The 13228-nt window shown below is 43.8% G+C and overlaps 1 protein-coding gene across 1 annotated transcript in view; it reads left to right on the top strand.

Annotated features, from left to right (window-relative positions):
• The window catches only part of LOC136629146 (oocyte zinc finger protein XlCOF7.1-like), a 43851-nt gene extending 37011 nt beyond the window's left edge, over positions 1-6840 (top strand). The window contains exons 3-7 of the mRNA XM_066605297.1: positions 2641-2820; positions 2903-3026; positions 3109-3173; positions 3674-3776; positions 4455-6840. Coding sequence (XP_066461394.1) covers positions 2641-2820; positions 2903-3026; positions 3109-3173; positions 3674-3776; positions 4455-5881 — 1899 coding nt within the window. The 3' untranslated portion in view covers positions 5882-6840. The remainder of the gene's footprint in view (positions 1-2640; positions 2821-2902; positions 3027-3108; positions 3174-3673; positions 3777-4454) is intronic.
• The last annotated feature ends 6388 nt before the right edge of the window (positions 6841-13228 follow it).

Here is a 13228-nt window from a genome sequence, read left to right as displayed (position 1 = left end):
ACTAGAGGGATTTGGAAGCGTTTGCCGGAGCTAAGAGTGGGGGACATCCAGGTACTAGCACACAAAGAAGCTGGTGAAATCCTACAAACACTATGCCCGGATGTCCAACTCCCATTTCTACAGAAAGCACACGTGATAAAGACTCTAGAGAACTTTCTTAAGTCTTACAAATCAACTAGACCAACAACTACATTTGAAAAAGCAATAGAAAAGGGATTCCCGCGCCATAAAATAATCTCACACATCCACAGGAAATTTATCTCAGCATCAACAACCTCTAGACCAGGTTTTATTAACTCATGGGAGAAGGAGCTGAACGTATCCCTATCAGAAGCAGAGGTAAAACTCACCCTTAAGCTATCCTTCGGCCTCTCTCCGTGTGTCCTTCTTCAAGAGGGACATTACAAACTACCATCGAGGTGGTACAAAACCCCTCAATGGCTACACGCATACAAATTAGCGCCCCACGACAGGTGCTGGAGGTGTGACATCACGACGGGATCCTTTCGACATATCTGGTGGGACTGCACAAAACTACTTAACTTCTGGAGAAAGGTGGAGAATACACTGAGGACTATAAAACCGGGTTTGGTCCTAACAGCAGAAAAAGTTTTCCTGTGGAAAACATCTGCGGATTTCCATCCGCTCAAAGACCGATTAATTGCAATTCTTATTGACGCAGCGAAAGCACTGATTCCTTTAATGTGGCTACAAAAATCTCCTCCCTCAATCGCACAGTGGAAAGAGAAGGTTGACTTAATTTGCAACCTAGAGGAACTCTCCAGCTGGAAAAGCGGGAGGCGGGACGTTTTTGTGGAAATGTGGACACCCTGGAAGCGGATACCTTAAAAAGAAGCATTCAAACATAACATAACGAATACGCTATCAGAAAGCCCAACGGGTCATAAAGATAGGAAAGAGGGTAGAGACCCCACCTCTTCACATGTGGTTGCCGAACACGGAGATGCCCCGGACAGAGGATGGACGGACGAAGTGGACATTAATCATACCAAGCAGGTCGGATGGGAGAGCCCTGGGAACCCTTTGAAACAAACAAAGAGACTGGAGATGGAAGATAGAAGGTAGGAGCATTTACCCCCCCCCCTCCCTTCCCCCACCCCAACCCCTCGCCCTGTGAGTTTTCCTTACCCCCACCCCTGTTCTTTATTTACAAATGTTTAGAACACTATTGTTTCGCAGATATAGATGTGTTAATAGAGGTTCAGACATACTGACTTATAGTCGTACAATAGCGGATGGCAAAGGCGAGATTTTGATGTATTCCATTCCATTGAAGTTCGTCATATTAATGTGCTACTATGTCTAGACCCTCTGGGTTTAATGTTGGAAAAAATATAAAACTCAATAAAGATTGATTTATAAAAAAATAAAAATCTGTTTATATCTTTATATGTATGTATGTATATATATATATATGTGTGTGTGTGTGTGTGTGTATGCATCTTTATATAGCTAAAACTGTTTTAGTTTAAAAAAAAAATTTATTATAAAGAATAATGGTCATTATTTTTGAAATATATTTATATACAAAAACATTTAGAGGAAAAGGAGAAATATATAGTTTGAGATTTTTAAAAAAATAATCAAAAAAATTATTCCAAAATTATTTTTTTTACATAAATCCTATTTTACAGGAGATATTAGCTAGACATTTTTTTAATGAGAAAATATATATATATATATGAATATTTTTCTTATTTTTCTATAGTTTAATGAGCGTTTTGATATTGATGAGGTGGATTTATACAGATGGAGTTACCATATGTTATATGTTAAATATGGCTTAATTGCAGATGGTTTTAGGAAGTGCGAGTGGAACGCATTATGCATTCCACATGTAGAGAATCCTAGTCATGTGATCATAGACACATGACTAGGTCACATGTTCGGATCACCTCCCTAGGGAGGACGGACATTCTGATGGCGTCCGCTGCGACTACCACACGGGTCAGTTTTAGGACTGTGTTATATTTTGTGTGTATATAAGACAGATTTTTGTTAATGTGTTTGTATATGTTGCTGAAACGCGTAGCAAAATAAATAGTATTGGTAATTTACGGAACTGTGGTCTTCATCTTTTGGTTTAACCCTTGGAGCGCGGGGAAGATTTTTGCTTCTTTTGTGGTGATTTTTGAACTCGTGGTACAGTGTTTAACAGTGTTTATTAATGCACCCCATCATTGTGATGGGTAAGGAGGTGCGTTAAAAAACGTGAAGCCACAAATATAGAACAGACAGCTTTTGAGAATCATAGCATTAAAAAACGTGCGTTCCAGCTCAGGTCTGAGTAACCCCATTAAAATCAACCAGAGCGATCTACCGCAGTTAATATGGTGCTCAGGACGCTGCACTGTTAGCGGTAAAAGGCGGTCTGTGTGTCTGAGAGTGGCCTACAGGGCTACAAACAAATTGTCATATAGTGTAAGAAATGAGTCATGTTTGGAATGATTACACCAAGGGGCAGATCATGTATGGAAATTTGTTTTGCAGCTGTATGCAGCATGGTTTAGGTATGGGTACTGGGGTGGGGCAGAGCTGAACTTTTTGCATCCGGGCCCCTGGGCCTTTAATTACGCCCCTGGTCTGTAGTGATATTAATCAATGTCTCTCAATATACAGGATTACACAGTAGTGAAGAAGACCTCTAGTGATGGCTGTTGGGCCCCCATATGTGATGGATGGGGAAGACCCCTGAGCCCAATCACAAGGCCCCCACCTCACCCCCTGATACATGAGGACATCAATGTACAGAAGATTCTAGAACTCACCAAGAAGATGATTGAGCTGCTGACTGGAGAGGTGATGGTGCAGGGAATGCTGGGACATTATACAGTAACAGCACTGGAGGCTTCTGGGTGATGACTGTATATTGTGTTGTCAGGTTCCTATAAGGTGTCAGGATGTCGCTGTCTATTTCTCCATGGAGGAGTGGGAGTATTTAGAAGGACACAAGGATCTGTACAAGGAGGCCATGATGGAGGACCACCAGCCGCTCCCATCACCAGGTAATAGACAGGACTAAAAACACGGGGACTTTATTATCTGTATGTAAAGAATGACTTCAGTGTCTGTCTGTGTTTCCTCCAGTTCCATCCAGTAAGAGAAGCCCACCAGAGATATGTCCCCGTCCTCTTCTTCCACAGGACCATCAGGTAGATGGAGATGTCCCTCTAAACTGTAGAAGGCTGTGAAGCTCTTGTCTTCAGTCTTATTAGATGTCTTCTCCTTGTGTGATGAGGCCGGTGGAGATGGCAGGATTACCGCTGACCAGAGACATTACATGTTGTCTGGATCTTCTCCCAGTTTTCTGGCGGTGGAGACTGCTGGTGGGAATAAGGAGCCAACAGGTTGGATTTATATCTATCTGCTCCTTCATTTCCCCCGAGACAAACAGTGGATGTATCTGGTAGACGCTGATCTCCTCCACTGAGACAACGTGCAGCGTGTCTAGCCATGCCAGATATACATGTGTATGAGGTTCCTGGGGGGTCATTGATCCGTCATCTAATATCTATGTCCGGCTTCTAGACCTGCAGCTATGTGGCTCAGATAACTACTCCAGTCAGGTCATTTGGAGTTTTCATGATGATTAATGATCATTTCACACGACTTCTCCAACCGTCTGCTGACTTTTACAATATTTGTCTCACAGCTTTTGTATCAGGATGAAGATCTGACTGATATTAATACTACAGAGACAATTGTGATGGTCAAAGAGGAGTTTGAAGAGGAGATTCCTACAGGTAACCGCCCAGGTGAGTAGTAACCACTAAATACAGCAGAGAGGAGTCACCGATTCTCCTCGGTCAGCGGCTGCAGATAGTTCTGTAGATTCATAAGCTCTAGGATCTGTCAGTTTCCGCTGGATGTTCCCCCATTCATCCAAAGTACAAACTAAATGTGGATGACATGTGATACCGTTCTAGGCGCTAACACATGATGGGCATCTATAATATGGGTGTAATTATGGGCACCACATCATAATAATGACAGCATTATCTTATGTATTGTATCCCTTATTTAGAAGAATAAATGTTTTGAAATAGATAATGAGTGTAAAATCCATCTGTAGTCCGGATATATAATATATCTATGTGAACAAGGCCGATTCCTTCATTGTTTGCTGTCAGTACTATTGAGATAAGAATATCTTCCCAATTTTAGAACTAAGTAAACCCTATTACTCTATCTCCTAATGAAATGTTCTCTTGCACATTGGTTGTCATGGAGATGTGGAGAGGGAGGAAGATAACACCTTGGTGTCAGAACATCAAGATCTACTGGTCCTCTCTCTGAGGTCTACTGTTAGATTGTGATCTAATTGCTTATTTCTGTCTAATTGCATTTTGCTATGTGACCTGTAATTTATATAGAAATGTCAATATCATTTTTCTTATGTTCAATAATGGTAAAATCAGCTTTATTCTTGGCAGGTGACGGTACCAGGAGCTCAGAGGGACGTCTGATATCTGTAGATTTTGAATTGGATGATAATGGTAGACAAGATGCATATGAAGAACCTGCCATTATCCCAAATATACCTTCAGCCCTTCACAGCAAAGATCCATCATCTAGTGCTTTTATACAGGCCCCATCCTCTGATCCATCACAGACTGTTAAGCAGAAGAAAAGTTACAGAAGAGGAGAACATCAAAGAGCTCACACAGGGGAGAAGCCATTTTCATGTTCGGAATGTGGGAAATGCTTTACTACCAAAGAATATCTTGTTATACATCAGAGAATTCACACAGGGGAGAAGCCATTTTCATGTTCGGAATGTGGGAAATGTTTTACTTATAAAGCAAATCTTTTTGTACATCAGAGAACCCACACAGGAGAGAAGCCGTTTTCATGTTCAGAATGTGGGAATTGTTTTACTAGCAAAGCAAATCTTGTTATACATCAGAGAAGTCACACAGGAGAGCAGCCATTTTTATGTTCAGAATGTGGGAAATGCTTTACTACCAAAGAATATCTTGTTATACATCAGAGAACCCACACAGGAGAGAAGCCATTTTTATGTTCAGAATGTGGGAAATGCTTTACTACCAAAGAATATCTTGTTATACATCAGAGAACCCACACAGGAGAGAAGCCGTTTTCATGTTCAGAATGTGGGAATTGTTATACTAGCAAAGCAAATCTTGTTATACATCAGAGAAGTCACACAGGAGAGCAGCCATTTTCTTGCTCAGAATGTGGCAAATGTTTTATTCATAAAGCATATCTTGTTGCACATCAGAGAACTCACACAGGGGAGAAGCCATTTTTATGTTCAGAATGTGGGAAATATTTTACTAGCAAATCAAATCTTGTAACGCACCAGAAAATTCACACAGGGGAGAAGCCAGTTTCATGTTCAGATTGTGGCAAAGGTTTTACTCACAAAGCAAATCTGGTTATACATCAGAGAAGTCACACAGGGGAAAAGCCATTTTCATGTTCAGAATGTGACAAATGTTTTACTAGCAAAGCATATCTTGTAACACACCAGAAAATTCACACAGGGGAGAAGCCAGTTTCATGTTCAGATTGTGGCAAAGGTTTTACTCACAAAGCATATCTGGTTATACATCAGAGAAGTCACACAGGGGAAAAGCCATTTTCATGTTCAGAATGTGACAAATGTTTTACTAGCAAAGCATATCTTGTAACACACCAGAAAATTCACACAGGGGAGAAGCTATTTTCATGTTCAGAATGTGGCAAAGGTTTTGCTCACAAAGCATATCTGGTTATACATCAGAGAAGTCACACAGGAGAAACGCCATTTTCATGTTCAGAATGTGGGAAACATTTTACTCTGAAATCAAATCTTGTTAAACATCAAAAAGGTCACACAGAAGAGAAGGCTTATTGATGTTCACTAGGAAATCACCAGTTTTTAAATATCCAAGTACTCACACAGAAAAGTGACTATTTTTTTGTTAAACTCCTCTGATTAGCAAATGCTCCAAAACAAGCAAAAACTGCTACGATTGGATGTTAACTAAAGGTCATTAAGGAGTTTTTTAGATCTGCTGTAAACAGTGCCTTTTTTTACAACTGCAACAGGGCGAAGGTTTGGAACTTCTTATTCTGGCTTTTTTCAAATAGCTATTTTACTAAGGCAGCTGCACACGACCATATTTCCGCGCAAAACGCATAGCATACAGTCCATTGATTTCAATGGGTTCATTCTTGGGCCCCTTTCACGTGACCCAGAAAATCGTGCGATTTTTGTGCGGTGTGAGATGCACAAATCTGGCATGCATATGAACGCAATTCTTTTGAATGGGGTCATTTACATGAGTGATTTTTTTTACATCAGGGAAGTCATACAGGAGAAAAGTGTTTTTCATGTTCAGATTGTAGGAAATATTTTTACTATCAAATCTTGTTACGCCCCTGCGTGTGGACACTGCATGTGGTACGCAGGAGAAATAAATTGAACATGCTCTATTTCTCCACATATCATATGTGGCCCTTAAAGGGCTGTTCGTATGCAGGCATTGCGAAGGGGCAGCAATTCCCCGCAGAGTGGGGGAATTTGAAAAAACATAAACCACACTGCTACTCAGTCCCGAACAGCAGAACGAAAGGTCTGCGATTAGGGATGAGCGAGTATACTCGCTAAGGCACTACTCGCTCGAGTAATGTGCCTTAGCCGAGTATCTCCCCGCTCGTCCCTAAAGATTCGGGGGCCGCCGCAGCTGACAGGTGAGTTGCAGCGGGGAGCAGGGGAGAGCGGGTGGGAGAGAGAGATCTCCCCTCCATTCCTCCCCGCAGCTCCCCGCCCCGCGCCGGCCCCCGAATCTTTAGGGACGAGCGGGGAGATACTCGGCTAAGGCACATTACTCGAGCGAGTAGTGCCTTAGCGAGTATACTCGCTCATCCCTATCTGCGATGCATACAATGCATGGGATACTCGCAGCGTTACATGCTTACACTCGTGTGAATGAGCCCTAAAGATAGTTTCACATGGGCGAGGGCAATATCGGGCCGTGAATCACCCATGTGAATGTCCCAGAGATGTGAGGCGTTTTCATGTGAAACAAACCTCGCATCACTGCAGGGATGAAGGGAATCGCAAAGCTCTGCCATAGCTTTTAACGGGGCGGCGCTGCTGCCGATACGCTTTGATTTGTTGCCTGCAGAGCATCGCATTGCGGTGGTATGCAGGAAAGCATTGCTCATGTGTATGACTCACAGCGCACAAATCTGGTTCAGTCTTCTCGGCCGTATCAAACCAGCCTAACGGAGAAACCACGTCATACAAGAGAAAAGGCAAATAGTCTCCAGGGCAAAATGATGGGGATAAAAATAATCGAAAGGTTGTTTCCAACTGATCTCTATTTTATTTTTGGCTCCACGACCGTGAGGGATGGTTAGGAGTTCTGTTTATTTAATGGCAACATTTTGGGGTATAATAACTTATATTTTCTACCATTCAGGGCTTATTCATACGTCCGTATATTGGCCTTGTTTTCACGCCCGGCCTATATACGGTGTCTCTATCTGCAGGGAGAGGAGGCAAGCCGGGCCGGGAGCAGTGCAATAGGAGGGGTGGGGGCGGAGCTAAGTTTCAACCCGCCCCCTCCCATTGGAAATAGTGGCGGAGAATGGGCGGATGCTCAGTGCACTGCTCCTCCCCCTGCAGAAAGAGACACCGTATATCTGCCGGGCGTGAAAACCCGGCCAATATACGGACGTGTAAATAAGCCCTCTGTCTGTGACATAACTAACGAGTAATCTTCATTCTGCAGGTGAGTGCAGTTACTGCAATACCATGTGTTTAGAGTTATATAAAAATAGGGTGAGGCAAAAGTCAGGACACACCCATTTAACTGGTGTAATAACGAAAAAAGTTTTAATTGGGAGGGAGGCTGCATTTTTTTTATGGAGATGTTTTTATATCTATTTTATCTATATCTATAATGTATTCCTGGGAAAAACTGGGCACTCCACGCCCTCTTTAGATTCTATAGATTTATATGGAGATAAGAAAAATAAATCTGGTTTTTAGAAGGTCTTACAATTAGGTGAATAGGGTCAACTACTCAAGAGCATTTGGCATCTGGTTGCTACTTTCCCTCTTACTTCCTATGGAAGCCGTAAAGGTGTTTTTAATTTTTCACACACTGCTTCTGCATTTTGCCCTACGTTCTCTTAATGACTCGGTGTAATTTGTCATGTGTTCTTCATCTGAGGTTATATTTACCTGATGTTAAGATCTGCCTATAACCAGATGTTTATTATGTCCTGAAACCTATATACTTGTGTACAATAAAAGCATTTCTCATTAAAGATAGTTAGCATTAATATGTTAGAACATTTTTATTTTTCTATCAGTTTAGCTTAGTGCTGGCTTGTTTTTTGGGGGGCAGTATGTATTTTTTTATTGCAAGCATTTTGGGATACATGCTACTTTTTGAACCCTTTATTTTCAGGAAATGCGATATGTACTTTTTAAGCGTTTTTCCTTCACATAGTAAACCAATGTGACGTTTTTTTGTTTTGCTTATTTTTACATTCTATTAAATTTTTTTCAATTTAAAAAAAAAAAACTTTTTAAAAACAACGATGGAGTAAAGATAATAAAGACTCATTCTGTGCAATATGATTTCACATGCAAATAGAGTTCAATATGTATCGAAAAATAAAAAAAGTATGAAAATCTGAACTCAAAGCCTGATATTATTAAATGTGGGGAAAAAAACTAGAAATGGGAGGAGTTATAGGAATATTAGTTTTTCCTCCAATAGAAGGACATTAAGCAGACTCAGGTTAGACGGCCTTTTTACCCCTTAGTGACCAGCCCATAATGTTTCTATATCCTAGTTAAATGGGCTTTTTATCCCCGAGGACGTAAAAACCAGCTTCCTGTGGGAATTAAAACCGCGTGGCCTATGGACATGACAGCTCCATGCTGTCAGTGCCAAGAGGTAGATAACAACATGGAGCTGTCATGGGGGGCCTTGGGGAGTCTCCCACCCTCCGGCAATGCAATCGGCGCAAAGATTCAGCTGCCCTCATGGATTGAATCTATGGGGCAGCTGAGATTACTCACCCTGGTCTTCCATGCCATCCTGTGGTGATTTGGTCCTCCAGCACCTGACGCCGCTTTCTCTGCATGTGTGACAGGCATCATATGTCAGCCGCATGCACAGAAGGCCATAAGCCTTGGCAAATTTGAAATCTCCTGGCTGCCAGCTCCTGAAGGTAGCCGGGAGGCAGGAGATGTCACCGGGATACTGCGTCATCACTGTGCGACGGGGGATGGGGGGGGGAATATAAACAAAAAAAGGTGTACTGCGCATGACCGCCTGTGTGAATATGCAGTTATGCGCAGTACATTACGTGGCCGTACGCAGGGCCACAGCCAGGTTCACAGCTGGTATCTGCTGTGGGCCTCTGCAAGCAGATCCCACATCTGGCCGTATGAGCCGGGCGTTATTGAGACCGCTACCTGTAATACGTAATTTACAAGAAGCCCCGGGAACGCTCGCCTTCCTGCAGTTCCAGGAGCAGCTTGTTGAGCGCCTTCTGTGTGAGACTGTCGCACCTCATCAAGCTTACGAAGCCTCACAGAGCACCACTTTTTACACCCCATCCCTGCCGCTGGGGTCAAGAAATAACCCCCAAAAAAGCATGGGAGGAAGAGGGGATACTATGTTTTGGCCGGAATACATCTAGCCGCTGCACAAGCTCCTATGGGAGCCCATGGCAGCGGCCGTAGGTGGGAGGGAGTTTAGCAGCATGGCTGCTAAACTTCCTCCCTCTGTTCTCCCCCCCCCACTCGTGCAGGCTTACCTCTCCCCCCCCCCCTTTAGTTCTGTGCAATGGACATTGATGTTATGGACAAGAGGCGGGATGGCCCCTCCCATTGCACAGAACGAAAGGGGAGGAAGACAGGTAAGCCTGCAATGAGGAGGGAGGGGAAATGGGAGATGGCCTGGAAATGGGAGATTGCGCCGTCCTTACCAGGCTATATAAACGGGCGCACAAACGTTTGAGTTGTGCGCCCGTTCACCCAATCTTTCACTTACAACGAAGCGTATATTGGCTGGCTGTGAAAACAGCCGGCCAATATGCGCTCTTGTGAAAGAAGCCTTAGGGCGCCTACCCACTGGCGTTGCCGATTTTCGTGCGTGAAAAACGCAGCGTTTTCCGTGGCTTTTTTGCGGCGTTTTTTGTTAATTTCCATTGACAATCATGGGTGCATTAAGAGAAAAATAAGGAGACATATGCAACTGACAGTTCCTATGTTAAAAATTGCAACGGACCGGAGAAAAAAACCCCAATGGACAAGAACACATTCTATACTAATTGCTCTTCAGAAAAAACGCAAAACGCAATTTAGCATCGCAGGAAAAAAAACGCCAGTGGGTAGGCGCCCTAAGTTTGTCTTTTTTTTATCAGCAGTTGCACTACTGCGTTTGTACACAGAATACACAGAATGATGAAAAAAGGGAATTTCCCTAATTAGTTACATGCTATGTCATTTACATCTGCTAATTGTAATTAACATTGTGGTCAAAAGGTCAAGAATAAACAATAAGTAACATAATTACCGACATCTTGTTGTAAAATCTGATTAATTAGAGATTTCACACAGAAGGAGTGTCAGGACAGGCTATGTGCTCTGCAGTACAACAGTCCATGCACTACTAATCCCAACATTCTGGCCAAAAAGGTCGGCCTATCTGAGTCAAACTCAAAGGATGAGGATGATGATGATATTGACCCTGGTATGCCCTAGCCCCTGGATCTGTAGTAGGTCTGGTGCAGAGTACTGGGGTAGAAAGGGTTAATATGGCCAAACACTCCATCTCTGCTTAGGGAATCTGTTAAAAATGATGTTGAAAAGGACAAATTTGGGATTTATGATGTAATGTTGGAATCTGTAACACTGTATAGATAATGATGTGATAACGTCTGGTGTGTGAACTCTTTATATTCATAGTTGGGGTCCCGTTTCACCTTCTCCATTCTTTGTAGTAACATTATACTCGTAATATGGGACGTGTAGTATCCTTGGTGAGATGTATCGTTGGAAAGGTCACATGTCTAGTTCCATTATAATGCCATTGCAACGGTTAGAATACTGCATTGCAGAATCCTCATGCGTATCATTATAATATGGCACAGGCGTTATTTTGGATCTGGTATGGTGCTGTAATTCTGACATATGGAGTCTCAATATAATATCATATTTGTTATGTTTTTATGCCTTTCCTATTTTTGTTCACCATTACTATATGGAACGTATAAGTGATGTGGCACTGTGAAATTCACACACTTGCTCAAGGTTTACTATTGGAATTAGAGATGAGCGAGCACATTCGTCCGAGCTTGATGCTCGTTCGAGTATTAGGGTACTCGAGATGTTCGTTACTCGAGACGAACACCACGCGGTACTCGAGTCAATTACATTTCCTTCCCCGCATGTTTAGCGCCATTTTCTAGCCAATAGACATGGGGGGAAGGCATTACCAATTCCTGCTGTGACGTGCCAGTCCTCTCCCCCCCCCCCCCCACAGTAGTGAGTGGCTGGGCCGATCAGGTGACCACCGAGTACTTAAAGTGGTCCCGCCCGCCGCTCGCCTCAGATGCATGCTGGCAGAGGTTAGGGGAAGTGCTGCTGCTTATACAGGGAAAGTGTTAGCGTAGGATCCTGTCTTCAAGAACCCCAACGGTCCTTCTTAGGACTACTCCTCATCGTGTGCATTATAGTTGTGGCTGGCTGGAAGCAGTAGTGCACCAATTTTTTTTTTAAGCATCCCGGGCTGTGCAGGCCATTTCAGCTATACTGTGCATAAAACAGTCTGGAATGCATAAAACAGAGTCTAGGGACACAGCTACTTATATAGGGAAAGTTATACAGTCCTCCTGATCCTCTGTACAAGAAACCCAACGCTCCTACTTAGGGCTACATCTCACCTTGTGCATTATAGTTGTGGCTGGCTGGGAGCAGTAGTGCAACAATTTTTGTGTTACTCATCTAGGCCTGTTCCCAGCCTTTCAGTTATAGCGTTCTCAGCCTGCAGTGCCGTACAACCAGCTCTCACCGTGAAACTGCTCTCTAATATTTCCTAGCCTACTGCAAACTACCGTTCTGTGTCTGCAGTGCATTAGACAGCGGTCTCACCGGTAAACAGTACTGTAATATTTCCTGGGCCACTGCAAAGTATTTCAGCTCTGCCGCTGTGCAGAGCATCTCACAATATCCTTTCCTTGGTGGGGTTGAGATAGCCGCAGTTACCAGCACTATCCACTGGCTTTAGAGTCTTCTCTCACTCCACAAAGCCTCTATTATCTACAAGTCTCTGCGAGCAGTAAATTACCCCTAGGTATTAGCGCAAGACAGCGGGTTACTTTTTTCTAGTCACAGCATAGAGACTCCGCTATCTACAAGTCTCTGTGTGCGCTGAATTAAGCCACAGTTGTCAGTGCTGTACAGTGGGGTAATTTATTTGGGCCCTGCTCTATCCTTAATCCGCCATGATGAGGAGTAGGGGTAAGGGTCGAGGATGCGGATGTCCAAGTGAGGGTGTGGGCATAGGCCGAGTTTCTGGGCGTGGTGAATCACAGCCGGCTGCTGCGGGATTAGGAGAGGGGCAAGTTTCTGGGCTCCCTAGCTTCATATCACAATTTACGGGTCAACGTGGTAGATCTTTATTACAAACAGAGCAGTGTGAGCAGGTCCTGTCATGGATGGCAGAAAACGCGTCCAGCAATGTGTCGACCACACAATCTTCTCCGCAGTCCACTACTCCCGGCCTAGGGACTGCAACTCTGAATCCAATGGCTGCTGCTCCTCCTTCCTCCCAGCCTCGTCACTCCAGGAAAAGGAGAGATTCTGAGCAGGCAGACTCCCAGAAACTGTTCTCGGGTCCCTGCCCTAAGTGGGAAAAAACGGTTCCTCACCCGAGTTTCTTGTGAACGATGCCCAACATTTGGAAATTTCCCTGAGTCCGGGTGATGAGGCTGGGCACTTCCGGCAACTGTCTCAAGAGCTTTTTGTGGAAGAGGAGGATGAAACACAGTTGTCTGTCAGTGAGGTTGTTGTAAGGGCAGTAAGTCCAAGGGAGGTGCAGACAGAGGATTCAGAGGAAGAGCTGCTGGACGATGAGGTGACTGACCCCACCTGGCTTGCTAAGCTTCAGAGGGGGAGGCAAGTGCAGCAGCAGGACAGGGCCACTGGAAGAGGCAGTGGGGTGGTCAG

Source organism: Eleutherodactylus coqui, chromosome 5 (assembly GCF_035609145.1).
Source record: "Eleutherodactylus coqui strain aEleCoq1 chromosome 5, aEleCoq1.hap1, whole genome shotgun sequence".
NCBI classification, from domain to species: domain Eukaryota; kingdom Metazoa; phylum Chordata; class Amphibia; order Anura; family Eleutherodactylidae; genus Eleutherodactylus; species Eleutherodactylus coqui.
This window is presented reverse-complemented; position numbering and strand designations above follow the sequence as displayed.